This window comes from Urocitellus parryii, chromosome 5, assembly GCF_045843805.1.
Source record: "Urocitellus parryii isolate mUroPar1 chromosome 5, mUroPar1.hap1, whole genome shotgun sequence".
NCBI classification, from domain to species: Eukaryota; Metazoa; Chordata; class Mammalia; order Rodentia; family Sciuridae; genus Urocitellus; species Urocitellus parryii.
In genome coordinates, this window is record NC_135535.1 from 21,586,176 (window position 1) to 21,612,099 (window position 25,924).

A 25,924-nucleotide genomic window follows, 5' to 3' on the forward strand; every position below is an offset into this window, starting at 1 on the left:
CAACTGCAAAATTATGGTGTTTTAACACTATTATTTTTAGTTCTTATTCATGCTAGGTCCAGAGTCAGGTAGCTCCCCTCCAAGTAGTAATTCAGGGATTGAGATTTCTTCCGTCATGGCAGAGTTCTTTAAGTGCTACCATCTAAAGGCAGGGTAGAGAAGAGCATGGAAGACCACACAGTGCTGGAAGTGCACCACTTATGTTAGACTACATTTGATTCACCATGATGTTCATGACCCTCGCTAAACTGCAAAGTAGAACAAGACATATACTCTTGTCCCAGGAAATGATGACAGAAACACCATTCCTTTCTGTACCTCAACTGCCACCCTTTTTTACACAAGTTCCCTTCTAGTAACTCCTTAAAACTTACTTGTAAAAGCATTTTATGACATCCTCTCTCTGGGGGAGATTGAAAGTTTAACCCTTTTGTGTTCCCTTCCTACCCTCATACAAAAACTACCTATTGACTAGGTAGTCTCTCTCACTCAAGATTAGGATCTTTGCCATATCTATATTCATCTTCATTTCCTAAGCCTGGAGCACAAAGCACTTGAAGATAGTAATGACCAATTCATTTTTATTAAATCTGTTCTAAAAAGAATGCAGATTAGAGATCAAAACTGGGTGAGTTAGATCAGAAATCCTAAAGGCATTTCCTGACTGATGCCTTTATCTTTAAATGTTTTACAAAGGAGCATGGCATGTTCTTTATGCATGTCAGCACCCACAACACTGGTGGCCTGCATTCCTAGAGTCTCCCGCATACCTCATGCTTTCTGTTTACAAGTGAGGACCAATAACCAGTCTATTCTTGAAGGACACACAGGGAAAAAGAATGGCCGATGTTCCTTGAAGCTCAAAGGACAAAACCCAGTATATGTACAGAGTGCAAAATAGCCCTATCTATTGAAGCCGGATGGATATTCAGAGAACTATTGGATGTGAGATAAGTACAGTCCAAATTCACTTAAGCTCTGTTCCAAAGTTTTTATGCAATTTCAGAAGGCAAAATGAAACTGCATTCTTCCAAACCTATGAGGGAGGATTTTTAAAATATTTTAATTTAAATGAATTTGTCTTGGAAAGGTTTAATATGTATACCAGAGAGCTGAAATATCATTTTTACTCATAATCCCCCCTGATATTTACAGAGAAATAGGGGAGGAATTAGGCAAGTAAATAGGTTCCCACCTACTGCTATCCCCAGCAGCTGTTGTCCTTCAACTTTGAGAAGTTCACCCCCATTTAGTAAAGAGCAATGGCTCCCTTGGAGTTATACTGCGGCCAGTAGGGAGAGTGAAAGGGATTTAGTTATCTGAGTTCTTTCTCTTCCTTACATAATCCTTCAAAGAACAATTCCAATTTAGAGCTGGAAAGAACCTTTAAATATCCAGCTCATCCTCTTACTTGAGTCTTTTCACAGGTGAAGAAACTAAATCCCAGTCATCTTAATTGACTTTTCCCCAGGCAGATTGCTCCTTCTTAACGGAACTGGAGCTAAAGCCCAATTGCCCCTGGGTGAATACTGTGCTGTGGCAGAGACCCAGGGCCATGAGGATGCTTACATGTTTGTGATTGAAACTGAAAAGAGACTGGACAGAAAAAAACCAAAGGACTCAAAGCAAGAACAGGGATGTCTATAAAACTAGGCTTCCTTTTAGGTTTCAGGCTTAAAAGGCTATTCTTGTAGCCTCCCTAGATCACTGAATTCCCTTCTCAAGGCTGGGAGGAAAGGATTCTGGCAGGGATCCAGAAGCCCTGGCAGATCAGGAAGGAGACAGCCATGTAAAAGAATAGACCCACAAGACCACTTCAACTGTCCAGCAGGCTCCAGGGCTCAAATCTCTCGTATGCCCTTGAAGGTGGATGCAGAGAAGCTTCACCGATAGCACGCATTGCTACCTGCAGGAAGGCAAGGTGTAATGGAGTAATAAATAAAACCATCTTGTTTGTTTTCGTCTTTAATCTGGGTGGAGAGGAAGGAAGATTGGACAAGATGGAAGACCATTCTCTAAAGAGAGTGGGGACACATCTTTAGAACATTAAACCTCGTGTTAAAGACACTTTTATAGAATTAAGCCAGAAAACAGCATGGTATAGTGGTTGGGAACATGGCCAGACTCCCTGAATTTGAATCTTGGCTCTGCTCTTTGCCTAATTGGGTGACCTTGGGCAATTTTTTAAACATGTCTCTGCCAGTTTCCTCATCTTTAAAATGGATATAATGATTTTACCCAGCCTGGAGGGGTGTTGTGCTGTGCTGTATTTGGATCTATTAAATGAATATTTTTTCAAAAGTTGAAGGTGAACCAAGAACAACCCGAGGTTCCTTCAGCCCATTAATTATATCTGAAAATTACTACTCCAGGCTTAAACAATAAGCAAAATGAGTTGCCTTTTATTTATTCACACAATAGTTTTTATGAGCCATCCACCATGTGCCAGGCATTGTTCCAGCTATTGATAATGTGATTAGGAAATAAGACCTACAAGGTTATTGTCCTCACGTAGATTATATTCTAGTGGGAGATCCAGATAAAAGTAGGTAATTGTAAGTAATGGTAAATGCTGTGGATAAAAATATTGAGCAAGAGAATGGACAAAGAATCATATGGATGTCTGAATGCCATTTTAGGTGGACAAACTGGGCTTCAAACCCAGGCAACTCACTGTATTGTCTAAGCACTGTACTTCAAAGGACAATAAGGATACTAAGGGGATATTGAGATAAGCAAGCTAAATAATCCACTTAAGTCATCTTAAGGAACTTGCAATCTTGCCAGGGCTCAAAAATGAACCCTCTTGGGTTTTTATTAAACCTAATTTAATCCTAGTTTAGCCACCTACTGTTTGAGTCACCTTGGGCAAGTTACTTAAATTCTCTAATCCTCAATATCCTTATTTGTAAAATGAAGATAACAGTGGAACCTGCCACATTAGGTTATTATATTACTCTAGACTACAAAAATCAATAAAGTTTTGATATTGCTTTTGTCAAGGACCAAAAATTAACCACAAAGGGACTCATTTCCTGACAAGAGAATCTGCCTAGGACTGTATTTGTATTGCACAGTGAGCTTTTTTTTCTATACTAGTGGATTTTGCACACTACAGATTTCTCATTATCTAAATAAGGAATAAAATTGCAGATTTGATTGTCATCTGCTAACTTAAACATTTTGGAATACATTTGGAGTTATTGTTTAACCCATCAAGAGCTAAAAGAGAAGGTGTTAAAATCATAACTAGAGACTTCCTATATAAGAGATTAAATGAATAAGCTTAATTTTGAGATAGCTACCTGTCTGACTGTATCTCTTAGAGGTAATGAAATCAGTTCCCAGCACTAAGTAAAAATGCAAGAAGAGTGTGGGGAGATGGAGAAGAGCTTAAACAGCAAGGGCTCAATAAATGTCTGGCACCGAATGGAACCAGACTAAGAATCTGAATAGTAAGACCCTGATGGTGTAGTTCTCTTAAATTGCTAAAGGCATTGGGATGTCATAGAAAAGCACAACTATGTAAATTTTAAATTTTCACAAAAACTATAAAACAACATACCTACCATTTTGAACAAGCCATTGTTAAGTCAATGTTTCCTACCATTACTGTATAATCAAGTGAGTGCTAATTTAACAGTTGAATAGAATTTTACTAAATTCTATATTTTCAATCAGTAGCATTCAAGTCAAATGACTCTGTTTTTTGGGGTCTGCAAATGTATTAATGTCACAGACATAGCACAAGAAGAAAAAAATAAGATGAAATTACACAGTCTGTGCCTTCATCTAGATTTTTGTCTAGATAAAGAAGTTAGGTGAAAATTCAAGTTATTTTAATATGAAGTGAACTATAATAGAAGTAAAATTATAAACTTTTGCAAGGCCTCCTGGAGGAAAAGGTAGATGAATCAAAAAGCCATTCCTATGCACAGTAAAACTTCTTTGTTATGGAATTTTGCAATAGCTCATGACACACCAATCAAAAAGTGACTACAAGCATTTGTTTGGCTTATTTAGTTAGATAGATGTGCTGTTTGCTCTTGTTTATAATATCCATCCTCTGAATTACAGCTCATACCATTAATCCAGCCACGAACTTCATTCTTCACTTCACCTTTCAATGAATAATAAGTCAAATACTTCAAGCTCAGATGAACACCTGCAGTGGAGCAGGCCACAGTAGTGACATAGTTAATGTTCTTCTACCCCTAAACTAAGCACTTTTTCATTACATGATATTTCTTTGTGCTTTATTTTCTTTGTTGGTAATTAATGGAATTTTAGATTTCAAAGACTGGTGGTCCTCACATCCATCTTTTGCCTGTGGGTTCTGGCATGATGGTTGATCTGTGGACCCGCAGAGGACACTCTACCTAGTAATCCACATTTCCTAAAACACTCCTGAGCATGCCAGAAAGACACTGCAGGGAAAATCCTTGATTTCATAGCAAATATTTAAATAGAAATTTCCAATGTGCCAGACGCTATTATAAGTACTACTGGATTAACCCCTAAAGTAACTAGTTTAAATAGCAAAATTAAATCCCTGTTTTATAGGTGAGGAAATCAATGCAGAGAGAAATTAAGTAACTTGCCTAAGGTTACACAGCAAGTAAGTGGCAAAGGCAAGGTTCAAACCAATCATCTTGGTTCTGAAGTCTTTGCTCTTAATAACTACTTTTTTCTACTTAGTCTATCACCAGAGCACCAGTCTCTGTACACTGTAAAATCGCCCATCAAAGCACTCACCTTTAGAAAAAAGAACTGGCCATTTTCATTAGCTCCCACAGCACTGTTGTCTTCTATTTTAGTAAATAGAAATTCAACTTTCTTTCCATTTTTTTTAAGTTATCAGATAACTGCTGCTCTTAGAGGAAATGAACACTCAAGAAACAGCTAGAGTTCTTCATGTCTTTAAGAGAAAACACTTTTAGCTTTATGTGTTGTTCTATGAATTCATGATGGTATAAGTACTAAATAGATACACTTTAAATAATTTTAAGGTTGTAATTTATGAATCATAGAGTACTGACAGGTTAAAAGCTTTTTCTTGAATTTTCTTGAATGCATTATCAATTTTAACCCTCGAGTCCTTCTTTATTTAGAAGCCACTGCTTGGTGGCAAAGGTTTATATTACAATATTCTAAATACAAAGAGGTAAATGTATTATAGAAATTTATGAATGTGAAAGGTACAAAAGAGATTATTACAGTAAATGTATAAAAGATTGATTTCCCTGCCTCTCACCTCTGGGACTCAATTACATCATCATCTGTCAACATTTTCTGGTATCCACTTTGGATGGAACACTTTTTACTAAGTGCTACCTGATGTACACACAAAGTAGCAATTGACCTTACATCTTGACACCTCAGCATCTTCCCAGGCTTGGAGCCAGGTGTAAGAGAGCTGGTACAACTGTAGGTGCCCTGTGTCTGCAAACACCCATATAGCCATGCCAAGATATTCATCAGTAAATTGCTGATTTATCCATTCAACCAGATCATCAGTGTGTTTAGGCCCTATGCTTGGTAAGAATGAAAAAAAAAAAAAAAGATTTGGTCCCTGCTTCAAGGAGTTCTACCTACTTAGAGTCAGGTTTGTCGAAAATTAAAATACTGTGTGAAAAATGGTGCACGAGGAGAGAAGGCTAAGTGTGTGGGAATCAAGGAAATCTTTCTGGACAGGTGGATGATGCTTGAACTGATTCTCAAAGAATGAATAGATATTTTTAGCCAAACCTAGCATTCAAGGAGTCACTCAATAGAGAGGATGCTGCCTGTGTTCCTCCTAGAACTAAGGACATTAAGGAGAAAAGGATACCCATGTTCACCCCCCACCCCCGACACAATATGCCTTCACTTACTTCCTCATATATTAACCCCAAGAGACACTGTAAAATAAACTCTCCCCAAACTTTTCCACCACTAAAATTTTTCTTCTCAAACTTATAAAGACTTTGATAATTAAATTCTCCTATTTTTTAATATATTTAAATGCATACTGAGGAAAATTATATATTCCTAAAGGTAGACCTGTGCAACATTTTACATTTATACAATTCCTAGGGTGATATTACATTTGTATTTTGTGCTTAAAAATTCTTGCTGAATTGAGGCTGAGGCTGTGGCTCAGCTATAGAGCACTTGCCTACCATGTGTAAGGCACTGGGTTCGATTCTCAGCACCACATATAAATAAATGAATAAAACAAAGAGCCATGCATCTAAAAAAATATTTTTAAAAAATTCCTGTTGAATTAAATAGTAATTATTAAAATTGTTTTAAGAGATAATTGTCTAGTCAGGATTCCCATAATAGAGCTGAAGATTCTTCGTCACTCCATTGACTTCGGTAATTAAAAGTTCTGAAATGACAAAAACAGACCATCATGTGGTCACCAATTCCCTGAGGATCCGGCTCTTGTTCAGTGTGGCTACTGCTCTCACTTGCCAAGGAGCAGTTTTTAGACCATCCCTTACCTGTAGATATTCAGAAACCCCAACCAGGTCTATGAAATGGGATCACAATGACTATACAGGACAGCCTTCTCTGCGTGCTCTAGACCTTACTGAAACTCCTCCTAGTGATTTGTTCTAGGTGTCTCTCATCAAATGTGTGTCATTGAGTAGACACTGGCTGACCCTATGACATGTGCCCTTTTTTGCCTGTTTTGCTCCAGCTTATTGTGTTGATGTCACCTGTCACCAAGGCTTGAAACAAAACCACCAATCCCTATCCAAAAGTGCTCTCAGTCCTGTCAGTACCCACTCAGGGTGCCAAGTCAGCCTCTGATGACTTCCAAAGGCTGCTTCAGAGCTGCAGGTGCCCAATGTGTCAGAGGTACTGATGTGTGTGCTACTGATATGATGCCCAGTGTCTTCCCTTCAAGGGCACCTCAGCCAATGCCAACAAGATGTTCTGCCAATGCCGCTGAAGCCTGCCAATGTGGGTACCATTGCCAGCTGCCAGGGCCCAGTGTCGAGGGCACCAGTACTGCAATATGGCACCATCTCTGCTCACTGATAAAGCTGCTGGTGCCAATTCTGCTAACTCTCTTTGTTCCCAATGTCCCAAAAATGTTTCATGATATACTTCTTTTATTGAAGCCTTTTCATCTTAAGGCAAGGTCCTTGGGACCTGAACCTTATCCTGGTCAGAGTGCCAGATCCTGAAATCTATCAGAATCACCCATTCTTTCTGATACTCATCTATTGTCTTTTGAATTAAATGCATCTGCCTTGACTTCTCAATTTGAGCAGAGAGTCTTTTGAGGCCCCTGAATTCTCTACTGAAAACAGACCCCTGCAAGACCAAGCCTGCCAGTCATGCATAAATTCCCACACATAACAGATGAACGCAGTTCTGTTCAAGCTGAGATCCATACCCCACAGCTGTAGTCATCAAGCTGACAAACTCCAAGCTCATATTAGAGAACAAGGAGCATTTTATTTTGTGTTTTGGGAAATCGTGCCAATCTACCTTTAAAATATGTCTGAAATTTGACTATTGTTTGCCACCTTTATTCCACGCCACCAATCTCTTTCTTCTGGACTACTTCCACAGCCTCTGAAAAGCCTCCCTTTCAGCTGTTCTCGGCACAGCCTCCAGAGTGATTTCACTGAAGCACAAGCCAGATCAGGCCACACTTCTGCTCAAATTCATGCACTGGCTCCCTGTTTCCCTCAGAATGAAAGCCAGAGCTTACCAGGCCTTCAAGGCCTGGTTTAATCTGGCCACCAGTTGCCCCTTTGACCTGCTCCCCTTTGCTCTGTGCCTGCATGCACTGCACCATCCCCACTGGTAACCTTGTTATTCTTGGATCACACACTGGCCTCCCTCCTTCCTGAAGGCCTTTGCTCTATCTGTTCTCTTTACTTGGAATCCTCCCCCCCTCCCCGGCTAGTTGCCAACACAGCCAATGTGCCATCTTCAAATCTTTAATCAAATCTTACTTTCTTAATGAAACTCCCCCTGCACCCTATTTAGTCCCTCACCTCCCTCCACCACACCACTCTCCAACATTCTGATCACTCTGCGGTGCTTTCTTTATTTCCAATATTTCTATCACCTAACATAATATACATGCAAAATATACACTTTATTTCTTTATTATTATTATTATTAGTTGTTATCTGACTCCCCCACTTAGAACATTAGCTCCACAAGAACTGGTTATCTTTTCGAGTTTTGGTCACTGGTATTTCCCACATAGTGCCTAGAATATAGTAGGCACACTGTTAGTATTTGTTGAATGAGTGGATGGGTGAATGGATGGATGGATGGTTCCATTTTTAACTCCATAAGTGAATGTGCATATAGTAATTTTTGACCACCATGTGAATGGTATCCTTTGTAGTATTCTACTCAGGCAGAACATAAGTTATTCATTTGTATACTTCTAATTGGTTTTGTGGTACATATATCTGTTTGAAGTACTTCAGTGGATGATGTTATTATGCACATGCCTGGAGGCTGTAAGCAAGGACATGGCTTTTAAATATCAAATAAATAGAACTGACATTCAAAGCATTCATTATCTTTTGAAGACTCAAGTTTGGGAAAATTAGTTGAAACTAAAATCATGCAGAAGACTCTCCTGATTGATAGTAGCATTTAAAGTTTCTGTTTTAAGAGGAAAGCGGTATGCTATATTAACCACCAAATAGCTTACCCGAATGTCAGAAAACATGTACTGCAGATAAAAAAGAGACCCAGTGCCTTTTTCTAAATATAGTTCACATCACTGGTAGAGCTTGAAAATGTGAATGACGGGGAGCATTGTTCAGCACCTTATTCTAGTTGCAATAAATCCTCAGTTCATCTTTAATCTGAGCCTTTGCTTCATAAAAGAGCTTTGCAACAAGGAAATAAATCAAAACAAATAGTGATGTTTAACAAAGAGCTTGAGGGTCAGCATTATCTCAACAAGGATTTTAGAAATAAGAAGATGATAGAAAAAATTCCATTTATTGAATTTTTAAAAATACACTTTTTAACAAAAGCTTTAGGGAAGAATACAATAAAATCATTCATTAAAATCTTCCAACCCCAGAACCACATTTATGCATGTCCCATATATGGCTTTATAGGTCTTTTAGTACACAGTGCACACCAATCTTGCATGACAGACAGCTGTTCTCAAGTGATGCTACAGATAGAGTTACTCTTCATGTGCAGAGATGAAACTGAAAACATTAGTGCCTGACTAATAGACCACTCACACTGTTTACAAAGCAATAAATTGTTTTTGTAATTGTTGCTATGGTTATTTTCCCAACCATGGTTTGTAGCTATCTATGTTGGCTACTTTACTGTTTTAATTTGTTATTATCCTGTACTTCTGACCAAAGGGGATGCCCCTTGTCCCTAACGGCTAGAGGCTAGACTTGTCTGTCTAATGCCTCTCTGATGATTCTGTCCTGCTGAAAAGTTATTAGCTCCTGAATCATGAAAACACTTCTTATCTATGCTTCTTCGTTGTCCATTGTTCTACTCCCAGTTTACTCCATGATCTGACATCAAAATTAGAGGGACCTCGGGCCTTTCCTGGGCTAGGTTTTAATTTTTTTCTCTTATTCATGAAATAGAAAACATGGGACATTAAGAGACAGTGTCCAGTCCAAAGTGTTTTACTTTCCCTTCTTTCTCCAAAACTGTAATGCCAAGTAATATCCAGATAACCTCTTCATTGTTCCTTCTCTATGTCTAAAGCTGGGCATCTTCAATTGTCTGAACAGTTCAGGGACCCCAAATCACTGATGCTTGGCTGTTGGTGTGGAAAACAGTTAGAGGGGTTATTATTTTCTATAGTTGAGTCCAAAGCAACATTCAACACAATTCTCTTACCTCTGAGAGTTAAGGTCCTCTCTATTCTTTTGCAGAAATTGTATCCAAAACAGAGTCTAATCTGCACAGAAAGGCTTCAAGCCAGTGTTTTATTTGTACACAGACCCCTTCCTTGCCACTGCCACACAACACAGAGACCTTAGACCTTGCTTCCCCACAGCAGTCACAGCATATTCGTATTTCCCACAGAAGGAATATCATTTCATGGAGTACCAAGTTCTCAGACTCCATAAACAGAATTTCCCCAAACATCACCTAAAACTCTTCTCAAGTGAGATGACCTAAATTAAGTCACTTGACGGCCTTTAAAGCCCCATGTAACTTTTAGATGATGTTCTTATCATTAATAGTGCTATGCATCTTGTAGACATGTCCCTTCCAGCAAAGTCTGCACTGACATAGCACTTGGATATTGATAGGTGGACTTTTTTCTGGGGTCCCAGAGTCAGTGGATCAGCTTTTTTCTTTCATGTTCAGTCAGTCTTTTAAGAGCCACTGATGAAACAGCACAGTGATGTCTAAGCCCAGTTCTCTCAGCCTGCAGGAGATCTGATCCTCTCACCACTTGATAGACCTGCATTTGGACTTGGCAGCACACTGTCTGCTAGCACCACTTGTCCTGGTTTATTTTCAGGGCTGCTGTTAGCTTGATTCTTGGGTAGCAGCAGGACAGAGAAGAAGAAGGTAGAATAAGGAGCTGGAATAAGGGAGGTACACAATGATATCAGCTGTGTATATTACAAAAGCTTTACCAGGCAGGAAGTCTGAGATCTCAAAGCATATCCAGGTGGGAAAAGAGAAGCCACGGGTATATTAAGAGCTGAGGCTGGCACATCAGTGATATTGGCACAGGTGAGCTGATAGGTTTGTATGTTTGTATCTGGAAAGTGGCGTGCCACATGCAGACAGCCATGGACCCCATAGGGACCAGCACCAGAAGGTCGCAAAGGTACTTCACCCACAAAGAGCTCTCACCAAGTATAAGCCTTAGGACTTCCAGATGTTTACTGTGTTTAACACAAAGATTACTAATCCTAAAGTTAGCCCCAGCTATCCCCCCTGGCTCTGTCATTTTCAAGAAAGGCAAGTGAAAGCCCCCAAGAAAAAGACAAGCACTCTCCATCAATCTTCAGGCCATTCCTGGACCCATTCCTGAGTCCTCACTTTTGCCCCTTTTAATGCCTTTTCCTTTGTGATTTCTAAAACTATCCTTTCTCTCCTTTTCTTCTCTTACAAACTTCCCAAAAGGATAGCTTAGCCTGAAGTTTCTATTTGCTCAGCCAGGTGCAGCCAGACTTCTGTGTTTTACTCAGTCACATCCCCTCTGACCTCTTTGCCAGATCCCCAAACACTTCTTCTCCCTCATCTTCTTAGACTTTTCTGCAGCATCCCTCATTACTGACCAACCCTCCTTGAAACTCAATTTCTTCCCCCTACTTCTCTTCTAGTCTTGACTTTTTTGATTTTTGTTTGTTTGTTTGTTTGTTTCTTTATTGTCTCCTGAGTATACTTATCTTTTCCTACTTTCTTGAAAGTTTTGGTTCATTCTTAGGCCAATCTCTTCTCATACTCTGATCACTCTGCAGTCTCGTCTACACATGATTTATGATAAAACATAATTATTGAGTGCTTCTGTCTTTCTCTGTGCCAAGTACTATGCTAAATTCTACTTGCATAATTTCACTAAATTCATATGATAACTCTCTCAGTTGTTGATATTCTTTTTGTCTCGCATATTACTAATCAAAAAATGATGCTTGGCAAGGAGGAGTAGTTTCCTCAAGGTCATGCAACTATAATTGGGGCATCCAAGATTCCCACCTGTGCTGCTGACAGTGCCCAAGGTCATATGATTCTCCAGACTTCTTAAAATTTAAGATGTGATTCCAAGCATCTTCAATTTATTTTCTTCCTTGGCTGAAAACAATACCATGTACTCAGATATCTAAGCTAGAAACTTGGGGTTTTTTCAAATCCCCCCATTTTATACCTTGCATAATTGTCAGAAGGGGTGATAATATGATTGACAGAAATATGTCAACAAACACAGTTAAAGGAAATGAAGCAACACATGTGAACATTTATGGCTACACAAAACAAGAGAAAATACAATGTACTGTCAATGAAGTTACAGACTCCCTATGAATGTTCTGTATGACAATTATTTTCAGTTACGTTTATATTGAAGGGAAGCTATGCAGATGAAACAAGAAGCTTCATAGTATAGTGGTTTAAAGAATAGAATAGTCCTTTGTCTCATATCACAGTTCTGAAAAAAAGCAGTCCAGGTTTACAAGTTGGTTCTGCTCTATGCAGTTCTGGAAGGATGCAGGGCCTTTGATCTGTTCCTCCATCATCCTCTAAAGTACTGCTACTCCAAGAATGATCCATGGACTGACAACATTATTATCATCAGGGAACTTGTTTTAAAATGCAGAATTTCAGATATTCCTTTCTACCTGTTGAATTAGAATCATATGTTAACAAGATTCCCCATGTGATCCTCATGAAAGCTGTGAGAACCATTTCACAAACTTGAGGATATTGTTATGCCTGTAGTCAAAGCTTAACTGAAGGCATTAATGTTCTAGCTCATGGGAAGACACCCCCCCCCCAAAAAAAAAAAAAAAAGCTAATCTAGGGCAAAGAAACTTTCAGTTTGGAGCTGACCTAGAAGTTAAATTTACATGCCAAGCTTTCATTTCATAGTCACAAACATATTCTCATAACAGCAACAAGCAAAAAAGCTAATGCACCTTGTCATTAGTTGGGCAGACATAAGCCCAATTATAAGCCCCATTATGTAAAAGAGACAGTTTTTGGTAAGCCATGGTAAGATCAGTCTTAACTGTGTAAAACTTTCAGACATAAAAAAAATCTCCCTAATACTTTATTGGCTTTTTGGAGTTTCTTATTATCTTGGTCAAACTACCATGCCAATGTCATAGTTTTTGCTTAACAACTGTTGCATTGAAAGCTACTTTTTTTGTTTAATCCAAAATCTATTTTACTGTATATTATGTCTCTCATTTTACTTCCCTCATCTCTTTTCCTGGCCTTCCTCTTGCTATAACTCCCGTCTTCTGGCTCCATCATTTTACAGAGTATTGTTTTTGTCTTCACAGACAAAGCTGATTTTAAGCAGATAGAATGATAGATTGTATATACATATATACATATACAGACATATATTATGTACATATATGATAGACCATGCTGAATATTCCAATAAAACTAAGAGATTGAGGGGGGAAAAACCTGTAGTTATCTCTAGTCTTATAAATATCTTCTAGATCAGTGGTTTTTAAACATTTCTTTTTAAACCACAGAAATCCTTCTTCCTCTTCTTGCCTGTGTAAAACATTTAAGATAGGAGCTACTTGGTTGAAGTGGAGCAAGCAGCTCAGAGCCTAGGTTCTCTCTCTCTCTCTCTCTCTCTCTCTCTCTCTCTCTCTCTCTCTCTCTCTCTCTCGGATGCACTAAGACCCCTGGAGAATACTCAGTGTCCATTCAGGCAGAACAAAGAAACAGGCAAGTTGTTCAGTAAAATATATCAATATATCTGAACTTTCCCAAGCCTAAAGCTTCATTATTGTCTCCAATTTCTGTCCCAGCTTAAGTTTCCCTAGACTTTGGAATTCAGCAAGCTAAATCAGATGGCCTTGTGAACCTCTGTTGCATATGCCTGCTATCTGCCCACCATTCTGCCTCTGAGATTACAAACTGTGCCTATCTCCCGCACATGCGTATTTCTGGCCTGGCAGCCCTGAAGCTATCTTTTCCTAACTCTTTCTTGCCAGATGTTTATGTGAGAAAAAAAAGTTTAATCATTGCTAATTTGAGAAAGCAATTGCAGTACTACCTGTGGGTACTGCTAAAGTCATAAGAAAAATCTGAGCACCATCTGACCTTTAGTCTATGTGTCCTATTTTTTTTTTTTGTCAATGGGCATATTTTTTTCCTTACTAGGCAAATTAATCAGATGTTAATTCAAAATTAATTCTTATACCATAGAATTATAAAGTTTAGGGTATACTGTAAAAAGAAGCTTTGAGATCATGGGTCCAACACACCTTCATTTATAAATGACAATGCTTGGAGAGGGTGAAGTAATGGGCCCCAAGTCACATAGCCAATAGAATCAAACTGCTGGGCTAGGGAAAAAGTTCACTACATTTTGTAATACAATGTACCACCTGGAATTGGCTCCTGATATATGGAGGTTTTAAATAGTTACAAATGTTATTATGGACCATAAAATAACCTTAATTTTGATGACATGGAGAACAAAATATGTTTCCCCCTAAATGGATACCAAGCCACAGAAGTGAATATGTCATTTTCTTTCCATATGTTCATTAAATAACAGGTACTTAGCAAATGCCTGTCAAGTGTGAGATGCTCTCTTGGACACTTTAGGGACTAAAAAATGGGTAACACCTTGTTTTGTCATCAAAGGATAGACAGTCCAATGAAGAAAATACTACTCTCTAAGTAGTATTGAAATCAAACTCAAATATGCTATAATAGAATCATATGTAAATTTCTACAGACATCTAGCAGAATACTTGATTAATTTTTACTTGATAATAAGGGTAACGTTACAGAAAGCTTCACAGAGGAGGCAATGTTTAAGCAAGACCTCCTAAGGATGAATTTTGATGGGAGAAGAGGTGGAAACAGTGTTTCTGGAAGAGGAAATGGCATGAGCAAAATACGGACATGCACTAGAAAAATGTATCTTGGTTCTCAAGAGGAGAAGTCAGTTCTTGAAAATACCTCCAGAAATAAGGGCAAAAGCATTACAAACATGGAAAATTATATTAGCAAAGATATGGTTGTGCTTTGTGTGGTGCATGTTCAGAGAATGGCTAGCAATTTAATGTTTAGAAATACCCATGTGTCTATTCACATTTATTAGGGTACTTACAGCAGAGTTGTGACAGATCCCAGTTGGCCTTGAATGCTAGAATAAGACACTTGGACTCTCCTTAAGAAGGAGCCACTACAGGTTTTTTGCAGACTTACGTGCCTTTTAGGAAAATTAATGTAGTAGCAAGATAGAAGCTGAGCAAAGATGGGAGGCCAAGTGGAAGGTTATTGCATTAGCTTTTGCAAGTGCTAACGAGAACCTAAACAGGGTAGTGATGGTAAGAACTGAAATAAAGGAACAGATGGGAGAATTGCTTTGGAAGAAATTATTGTGCAGCACAGTTACCATTCTGCATATCATTAAATATGTGTCAAGTTAATTTTGCAACTTCATTTGGCTCTAATAGTTTCCTCTCTTCAGGTATGCAGAGCCTTCATAATTTATTGGTCATCTGTTCACATATTTTTAATTAAGACTTATAATTTCCATGAGGGAGACTATGACTGTTTTGTTCCCTACTATTTCCACAACATTCATCAGAACAGGCACTGATTAAATATTCATTGAATGAGTGGATGGGTGAATACTGCCCTGCACACATCCACATGCCCACTCCCAGGGCCTCTTCACCTTTGCACTCTACCCTGCTCCTTCTCTCATCCTCCAGCAGGCATTTCCCTCCCTCTCACTCTTTGAAGTTGGTCTTGCCTTTATGAGTAACCAGATTACTGCACAGTCTGTGTCCAGTGAGACACTGATGCAGGGGTGTTTGTTTGTTTATTTGTTTGTTTGTTTGTTTTTGCAATCACTGCCTTCGACCAAGCTCATTTGACTTTCTTTTTGCTGTTTCTTTATATGATCTCAGTCATATCCAATGACTTTCTTGTCATGTAAAATATTGAAAAACGCAGTGCTAATCTATTTTAAACCTCTAGTTTTATTTCCTTTGCTCCCCACTCCCAAGTTTAGCCTTCTCTCAAGGGACCGGCTTCTTTTTTCTGATTCTAAATTCCCTAGTGGAACAAGAAGGATGGGTTGGGGAAAAGGAAAACTTTTTTATACTTAATTAGGTTCACTTTGAAATTGTCTAATGTGTTTTGTTCCCTACTATTTCCACAACATTCATCAGAACAGGCACTGACTAAATTTATTCATTGAATGAGTGGATGGGTGAATTCTGCCCTGCACACATCCACATGCCCACTCCCAGCTAACACTGACCATCCATATCTTTTTAACAGGCAATTACTGATCTCTTGGGGGAAAGCCCATGGGGATCCCATTTTACAGTTTTCTGGAAGGAACAACTGACTCTTCCTAAGGAGTTCCCAAGACACTCTAAGCTTGTCCCCAGTATCCACTATTGGTGGTCAGCTTCTTGAGTGGGCTAATAGCAAAACTTTCCTGCCAGGCTCTCAGTTCAATTCCACTGTTCCTTTCTATCTTTCTTCTTTTCCTACTTCCACTTATTTCCTTATGTCAATTTTAAGAGTCAGAGCAGTTCCTGGTGCTTGGGTGACTATTTAAGTTAGTAGAGCTAGTTTATCACTTCTTAACAAGTCCTGGAGAATGTACATGGCCCCAGTGTTTCTAATTAACATGAAGGTACTTAATGTATTTGAACTCTCATTTTGAGTCCTGGACTCCAATTGTATACACGTGCATAACTTTCAGTTTTTGTGAATGTCACTAAACTTCATTTTTCAAACCCTGAGTTGCCATTTACATTTGTAGATACTGTGTAGTGAATATAGAGTAAGCTTCACACAAATATTTAATGAATAGCTGAAATAGGTCTGGTGTGCCAATGTAAAAGTGAAATACAAAAGTCTATGCATTTTGAACTCTAGGGCAAATAATGAATTGCACTGTAACTTTAAAATAGAGAGCGTTTAATCCTTGAAATGGAAATTAGATTGGGGAGTGGAACAACAGAAAAGAGGAAAGGAGAAAAAGTAACTAGAAAATGAAAAAGTAAGAAGAATCTCAAAAATGAGAATTCTGCATAGTGACAGAAAGCTCACCATGCTTAAGATTGAAATCTGAATCGCTGACATCAGGCTAATCTTTTCTCTGCTCACAAATCAGAATCACATAGATTTCCATTAATACTTATCTCCTTAAATTTGCAGGAAGAGAAAAGTCTATGACGTATTTTGCCCATTTTCACTGTTCCCACCAGGTATTTCACTGAAGGCTGACATCAGGTTAATAAGCTGGCAGCTATCCTTAAAAATCCAAGACCAACAGAATGGCATGCAAAGAGTTTTAGCAGTGAGTCACTTCAAAAACCAGGAACCACAAATTCAACTAAAATTTCAAATAAAGGCTAAAGGACTAGAATAATCCATACAAAATTTTAAACCCAGAAGTTCCTTTTGCTTAAGTTATTTTCATATTCCAATTTAAACTCAGAAACATTATGTTGCTGTCACACTTCTTTGTTCTCCTAAAGTATTAAAAAAAAAAATCCGTATATAGCTGACAAAAAATAGGAGCCTGTCTGCCAGCAAGTTCTCTATTCATGTCTAACATACTGTAGAGTCAACGCAGAACACATGGTCTTAAAACACTCAAAAGCCTCTTTTTAACTGGCTTACCACAGCAGTATGTTTCTGCAGCATGTTTGCACTACCTACAATACATGTCTTGCATAAGCATGAATTCCTTTTAAATGTCTCAAGTCATGCAGTATTTTCACATGCTTTGATGTTGTGCATATGAAAATTATCATCTATATTTTGGAAATGCGGTTCCATGTGCCTTCAGCCTTGAATACCGCTCAACTGACACCATTTTTAATTTCAGCCAACAAAATGACAATAATTTCTATAACAGAAGTTTGACATATTTCATTCTCTCAAATACAGAGTTAATTTAGCCGCTAAATTGGAAATTTCTGGGTGTAGTTTTGAAAACTAATTCAGCGTGAAAATTACTAATGATTTAGAATTGTGCATGAAGAATTTTCATTTTCCTTATTTCCTTATCCAGAAACATCTGATACTTCACAGATAAATTTGCAAGTGGCAAGATGTGTTCTGTTGTTGAAACATAAGGCAAACAGTTTAAATCAGTCCTAATGTGATTTTCTTAATTACAGATGAGACCCATTGGTCATGATGGTTACCATCCCACCTCTGTAGCCGAGTGGCTGGATTCCATTGAACTGGGTGACTACACCAAAGCCTTTCTAATTAATGGCTACACATCGATGGACCTTTTGAAAAAAATCTGGGAAGTTGAACTTATTAACGTAAGTTGGTCTTTTACTGACCCCTTAGTCATTCAAACCTTGATAAATAAGATATTATTGCAGGCAGGCAATTGTTTTTCTTTCTCTATAATGGTTTGAATCCAACAAGGATTTACAGGTAGGCCATATGTTTTGAATTTTTGATGTAGGGAAGGAACTAAGACATAAAAAGAGGACTCTCAGGGTGTTTTGCATTATCTGACAAGACCTTCCAAGCATTTGAGGTTTTCCACTTTAGGAAATTTTGGCAGTTTAAGATATGAATATGATAGCAAATGGTCTCCCATTCTGATCTTTGCTCATATTCACTGTTAAAGGTTTAAATTCTCATATTTTCTATGTTATATTTCCTTATCTTTATTCCTTAACTTCACATACAGATCTCATGCTTGAAGAAGACTGCTTTTGCTCTTTCTACTTAGGCTGCTGTAATATAAACTTTTTATTTTCTAGAGTTGGTGTTCAATCAAATGTTGACTCTGTTTTATTCATACATTTGACATAGATTTCCTATAAAAACGGGCCAACAATATATGTCACCATATATTCCAGCCCAAAGAGATAATAAATCTGCATAAATGATTTTGATACCCTTCTTGTTTCATTTTTACTTCTATTCTTTCCTAGAGAATAAATGAAAGAACAAGATGAAAATATAAACGATCATTTGTCTGAATTATATTTGGCATTATAAATGTTTCTTTTTTCCCAAAGTGACTGAGAGAAATCACTTAATTATTTAGAGATTTTTAAAGTTTCATAATGATTGGGTAAAAAGGTGTCTGTAAACTGAGAGATAAGATAAAGAATATCTGCTGGTTGCAAAGTGCTCTGTTCTACTCTTTATGCCACTTTCTCTCTAAAAGTACAGTTTTTTTACAAATTACATGTCATTAATTAAGCTATCATTTAAGATAGATATTATTGTTAACTAATAATTCTTTGCTTTTAAGTCTATCTTAAAAATATCTTTTCTAGAATACCCTATAGAAATTGTTCTTGAATTTTAAATTCATATTAAGTTGACAAACTCTTGGTTTCAAATTTAACATAAGCAACTCTTTCTTGACCTTTTGCTGCTTTTCCCTTCATAAAAGCTATCTTTATCAAAAGAAAACTCACAGTCTGACTAAAGCCTCTGATTAATTTCATTCTTAGTCTGTGTAGCAATGGAAATGAATCTACATGCTTTGGTTTTTGTCAAGCTAAGCTTTTTGGTTGTGTCAAGCTAAGATTTCAATTCTCTACTAAGAACTTGTCACTGATATCATAGCTACTAGTCATTTATTAAAGGGGGTATCTTCCATAGATCACAACAGGTTTCCAAGTTGAGTGGTAACCCAAATATCCCTATAATATGCTCTGAATAAAACTTCTCTCCACTAAAGAGCAAATATTCATGAGAGGTAGCTTGTGAGTTATGTTATTAGCAGTTAATCCCCACTGAGAAGAATGGCTTCCAGTAGGACTCTAGAATAACATGTTTTTATTGAAGCAAGGATCATTTACAACATGAGGCTATATATCTCTCAAAAATCCAAATACTTGGTCCAGTGTTGAAGATGGGGACTTGTATGCTCACTTCCCCCAAGGCTAAAGTTACCAGTGGCCGAGAGATCTCTGCACACAGGACTTGTGCAGTGACTGCAGGACAGTGATGCTACAAAGACCCTAGGTTTACTGACAGGACTTGGGGGCTGATCCCAAACACCTTGAATGCAGAGAGAATTTGAGAGAAGGCAAATTTCAAGGATTTTCCCTTCAACTAAATTTGTTGCACTACAATCTGACTTGGATCTAGGACGAAGTGCCTTCTATAATTGTTGTATCAGAATTTGAAAGCATAGTTACTGTGTTTAGACCTTGAAGCCACACCCTTCTGACTTGAAGTACACTACTGCGTCTACTACCAACCAAGAACATTTTCCTTAGACTAAATGGATTGAATTTAAATTCCTTGTGACATCCATATGGGCAGGTTCACACTGTTAATGGGGAGACTTTGCAAGTCATTTAACTCAGTGGATATACTTATTGTGGACAAAAACTTATCTGACCTTTAGACATAGAAATTAGAAAACCAAATTTTTATACCCACTACAGTTGGGATGCTTTGGGGTTGTTGGGATTCTCTTGTTTTAAATGAGAGAGGTGATGTGTCTCCTTCTTGACTTAAAAAGTTTTTGACTGACCTCAAATTTAGTCCTCAAATTCATCAGTTTATCCCAACTCATGAGGGAAGGCAAATTCAAGACTTTAATTGATCACAAGTAATGAGGAAATGCACCCAAATATGATATAATCTCTTATATATTATTTGGACATAACATCCAATACTAAGTACCCATCATTTATTGATTTGTAGGCTAAAGGGAAGGTATAGTCGTCTTGATTTTGATTGAAGCCTTTTAGGGAAGTTCACATCTTGAATCAATGCTGACAGTGGCTAGTTTTAAGGAAGCCAAATTTCTCCAAGAATTATCCTTTGTGAAGTTAAATAGAGAAGTTCAAGTGTAGGCTGTCTCTGATACAGAGATCAGCTGGTGGAGGGAAGAGAACAGAGATTGAGGAGACAGACTGCTGGTATGATTATAAATAACTTCAGCATCACTATACAGTATTGCATCTAGTGTGGCAAGGTATTATGGTTATTATTAGAAAAATTAAATATGCTATCATCAGTATAATGAATTTAAAGTGTTTCAAAGAGGTAATAAAAACTATACAAAGTTGTTCTTGAAAAGCATAAATATATATTTGAAAATATAATATTTCAAAAAACTCCCCCAAATATTTCATGGGAGATATTATTGCCTTTGAAAACCAAGGTTATCTGAATAAACTAATAAGGGTTTTAGGTGCAAAGCTACGCAAAGTATGGGATGAGAAAGAAAAGTGGAAAAATCTTACCATTAGCACTCTTAGCCTAGAGAAATTAAACACAGAGAAAGTCTTAAGACATGAAGCATTGCCAATTTTACAGGTCTAGGTTTACCTCAAATTAAAGCATAAAATATAGGCCAGTAATTGTTCCCTTTATTCCTAATCTGTGCTTCATATTCCAAAGATGATGTTTTATCAATAGTTCTGTTTTTCTCCTGTGACTGCCACTATCATTAATAAGATCATGCTCTCAATTTTATAATGATATTTTAGTGTTAAAATATGAATACATGGGAGAAATTGTCAGGAAAATTGTTCCCTGTGCAGATGCCAGCTGGTTCAACCTCCAGTTTGAATTATTGTCCCTCCAACGGCTTGTTAAGAGAACTAATGACTAGTTAAGAGTGCACAAGTACATTCATTTTTTTTTTCCAACTCAGAAGTTACTCAGGGCTGGCATATGGTATTGGTAAGATCTCACAACAGTTCCATCTGCTATTGAAAACCACAACAGCCCTACATGGGAAAAAATTTAGAAAGAAGATAGACATATTTCCTCCATGAAATGTGTAAGGATTAATTATGAAATTAAAAATAACTAATGACCATGCAAATAACCTGTTTTCCATTTTCTAGACAAAAATGTATTGATATTATGAGAAACAATGTTAATTTCTCTTACTACTGTGTATCAGCTAAGGGGGCTTGGAAAAGACTAAATAAATTTGAACACTGTCCAATTTATTAACTTGTGAATCTCAGTGCAGAACATATGATTAATTTGTTCCTAGGGGCTTTATCACTGTTTACCAAGGAAATCATCCTAGCCCAGGCTTATTATATCCTACAATATTGAAAATGATGAAAGTACCTGTTGAATTGACAAAATTGAATTCAGGTGTCAGTGCATTCTTAAATCCCTGCTCATAAGTATAGAATAGCTTTTAAAAGTTAATGACAGTGATTGTTTCTTTTTTTAAAAAAAAAAAACCTTTGAATACAAACAAATAAAATAGCTAAATACATGTGTCCTATGTAAGTTATTTCACACGTCCCATGGAAATAAGTGAGAATAATTTGCCAACAATAAAAATTTATTGGAGATCATTTGCTTCTGGCCTAATAGATGCAGAAATTATTCTTGCATTCATTAGGACTATGAGATTTCTTTTCTTTTCTTATCAATGTTATTGATTTAATTTCTACCTTTCAAGAGAAATTTTATGATAATCTAACCACTTAGAGATTTGCTAAGACATTTTCAAAGGAAACTTGATGGTTTTGCATTAATTCTTTGATAATGTGTCTCTATTTGCTTTAAATGATGTAGTGATATCATTCTATGAATATCAGATTTAGATTCATTACTTGCTTTGATGTTTTTACTTCGTGATCAGAATTATAAGCTCCTACCCCTAACTATGCTATCCTCATTGCTCTAACTTCATTGTTCTCTGTAAAACTCGTGAGTGTGTGTGTGTGTGTGTGTGTGTGTGTTGTATAAAGGCAAATGGTAATTTATGCTTATAACCAAGAAAAATAATCAGCAAATTCACAAATTGTAGAGGAGGATGAATGTTCTAATTCCATTTCCAAACCAATTATTTTAAGTAAAAGGTTATGTCTTCACTACAGGACATTAATAAATGAGAAAATATTCATCTTTCCACACCAGGGAGGCTATATCAGTCAACACTTCAAATATTAACAACTTTAATCAAAGCTGAAGGCTTTCAACAAATGACCTGAAGAGCGTATTCAAGAGTACAGCAAACTTTATAAATTATCTGTGGATTTAAACATTTCATTTATACTCATATATATTACAGCTGGCTCCTCATAAACCTTCAGGCCAGCTAGTTAACAGAAGCTCAGCTTTAAACTTTTTCAGGCACGCATCAGGTTAGGCTCCTGGATTCCACCACCCTCACTTCATGAATGCATGCTGCAAGTCTTTCACAGATTCTTCTGAAGCTTCTGTCACTTGGCTCAAGTTTGGAAAAAGTGGCCTTATTCCTTCTCATATGAGATGAACAAGCTTATCCTAAGTAAATATCTGTATTCACTTTCTATGGAAAAATTACAGTTTTGTTCTGATTTTCCAGAAATTTCTACCTTAATTTTTTTTTTTTATTTTAGTGGACTTCTGCTGGGATTTTTCTCCACCAAGATTCCAAATTTCCTAATAAGAAGCCACTTCCATCCCTTGCCATTCTGCCTGAACATATGACCTAGATTTAAACTGTGCTTAGACTTCCAGCCTGTCCCCCCAATCCCCATGGGCTACAAAGTTCTCATCCTCAGAACCAGCTACATAATTTGGGCTTCAGTGCAAAATGAAAATACAGAGACCTTAGTCCAAAAATTTAAATACAGTGACTAGAAAATATGAAACCAAGCACAGGGCCCTTTGAAGGGCAGGAGGTTGTATAACTGCACAACTCACTCATCCTTGAAGCCAGCCTTGATCTTTATTTCATTGTGTATATCCATGCTTCTATCTGGTGTCATTTTCTTTCTACCTTCTTAAAATGGAGTGAGGCTGCTGGTGATCAGTTCTCTTAGCTTTTGTATGTCTGAAAAAGACTTTCTTTTGCTTTCATGTTTTTAAGGATATTTTTGCTGGGTGTGAAATTCTATGGTAACTACTTTAACAAATGTTGACACACTATGCTCTCTTCTGCATTATTTCTGATATGATAAGAAATCTGCCATTTGTTCCTCTGTGCATAATGTGTCTTTTTTCCTCTGGCTACACTTAAGGTATTCACTTTTTCACTGGTTTTCGTCAACTGGGTTATGATCTACATTGAGGTAACCTTCTTCCTGTTTCTTTTGTGTGATGTTTTTAGAGCTTCTCAGACCTAAAATTTTGGTCGTCATTTTTTAAAATACAGTTTTCTGTCTCTCTACTTCTCTCTGTACTCTTTTAGAACTCCAATTGCTTGTGTATTCGGCCATTTAAAGTTAGACCACAGCCCACCAATGTTTCATTCATATTTTTTTCAGTCTTTTTATTTTAATGTATCTCCTTGGCTCATTTGGATAGTTACTGTTGCAGTGCCTTCAAGTTTACTAATCTTTTCTTCTTATAAAAATTGATCTGTCATTATTACTATGAACTGTCTTTTTCATTGCAAAGGTTGCAGTTTTCATCTCCAGAAATTAGGCTTGAGTCTTTTTATATTTTTCGTGTCTCTATTTTCCATGTCTCTATTTAGTATGCTCAATCTTCCCTCGAAACTTATGGAACATATGGGATACAATTGTGATAACTGTTTTAATGTCCTTGTCTTCTAATTCTAACATCTGTGTCAGTTTAGGTTGATGTTTTTCCTCATTGTTCTTTGCATGTCTAGTAATATTTTTTACTGCATTCTAGATATGAATTTTATCTTGTTTAGTGTTGGTTAATTTTTTATCCCCATAAATATGCCTGAGGGTTGTTTTGGAACACACAAAAAAATTCTTTGATAGACATTGATCCTTTCAGATCTTGCTTTTAAGGTTTGTTAGGCAAGACTGGAGCATTGTTTATTCCTAATACTTCCCACTACTGAGGCAGGATGCTCTAAGTACTTGACCAATTCCCTTGGAATTTCAACGCTTTCCAATCTGAATAGTGATTAAACTATTACCAGCCAAGTTTGAAATTTTAGAACTATTCCCACTATTTCTTTTCAGTTCTTTTTTTTTTAACCTCACTTCCCATAGTTTCCTCTCATACATAGGTACTCAATACTCTCTCCTCTCCAATACTCTTCCAGCAAACTCTAGCCACCCTGGTCTCCCCAGACTCTCAGCTACATCTTCTCCAATCAAGGGGTCTTCCTCCTCTCTGCCCCATGGCCTGGAAATTCTCCCAAAGTAGCAAGCTTGGGCAGTTGTAGACATCATTGATTCCCATCTCTCAGGCATCACTGTTCTTTGTTGCCTTGTGTCCAATACTTTAAAAACCAGTGCTTCATTTATTTTGCCTACATTATTAGTTGTTTTAAGTAGGAAATAAATCTGATGCCTGTTACTCCATCTTGGCCAGAAACTGAACTCAATGCTTCTTACATTAATCCCTGAAGGCAAGGATCCCACACCTAAACAATTGAGTCAAAATTTTAGGGGCTGGAGTTGTGGCTCAGCAGTAGAGCACTCGCCTCCCATGTGTGAGGCTCTGGGTTTGATCTTCAGCACCACATAAAATAAAGTTCTTGTTCCATCTACCACTAAAAAAAGAATAGTTTAAAAAAAATTTTAGATAGTGGCACCTGGGCATCCAGAGTTTCTAAACACTCCAAAGTGACTTTCATGTGCATCCTGGATTGATAGCACTGCTATAATCAGTGGGAAGCCAAGAATTCTAATCAGAGAATGACATGATCAAAAGCAGTAGGTAGGGACCAGAAGCTGATGCGCCTAAGACAGGAAGAGCTGATTGTGAGGGAGGAAGGAACTGAGTCAGCAATTTTTTTATACAGTTATTCCTAGCATTGAATGTATTAGGTGGGATGGGGAAAAAAAAAAAACCTGTATGCCACCATGGAACCTGAGGGCATCCCGGAATTAGACACCCATACATACAGAGTCAGTTTTCATAATCACAACCCCATTTATCAAGAAGAGAATAAATTAGTATTCAAAGGAGGCAAGGGCAAATAGAATACATTTCAGAAGTGTTTTTTAACAGTAGCTAAAACTGCTTCTTTCAGACCCTTCAAAGACTCAGCCTCCATTATGTGAAAATTATACATACTGTTTATAAAGTAAAAGGTAGGACATACAGTGTGTGTCACAGTTTCAAATGTGCCCTCTCTTCTTTCATCTTTATCTTGGAATCAGGTCACTTTACTTTGAATCCTGTGTCTACCTTTTAGCATGTGATCTTAAAAAAAAAAAAAAAAAAGACCAACCCTCTCTTGGACTCAGTTTCTCTTTTGTAGAGAGAAGATAATAATATCTGTCCTGCTGGTTCTATGGATTTCCTGTGAAACTCAAAATCAAATGGCAGCTTTTTCTCATCCATTTCTTTTTCTTCTCTCCCTATTTTATTTTTCTTTAGCCTT

At 37.3% G+C, this 25,924-nt stretch overlaps 1 protein-coding gene across 15 annotated transcripts in view; it reads left to right on the forward strand.

Moving 5' to 3' along the window:
* Anks1b (ankyrin repeat and sterile alpha motif domain containing 1B) overlaps nucleotides 1-25,924 on the forward strand; it is a 1,073,357-nt gene that overhangs the window by 792,071 nt on the left and 255,362 nt on the right. For all 15 annotated transcript variants that reach the window (XM_026398716.2, XM_026398722.2, XM_026398739.2 and 12 more), the window contains one exon: nucleotides 17,832-17,984. In XM_026398716.2, the coding sequence (XP_026254501.2) occupies nucleotides 17,832-17,984 (153 nt within the window). The remainder of the gene's footprint in view (nucleotides 1-17,831; nucleotides 17,985-25,924) is intronic.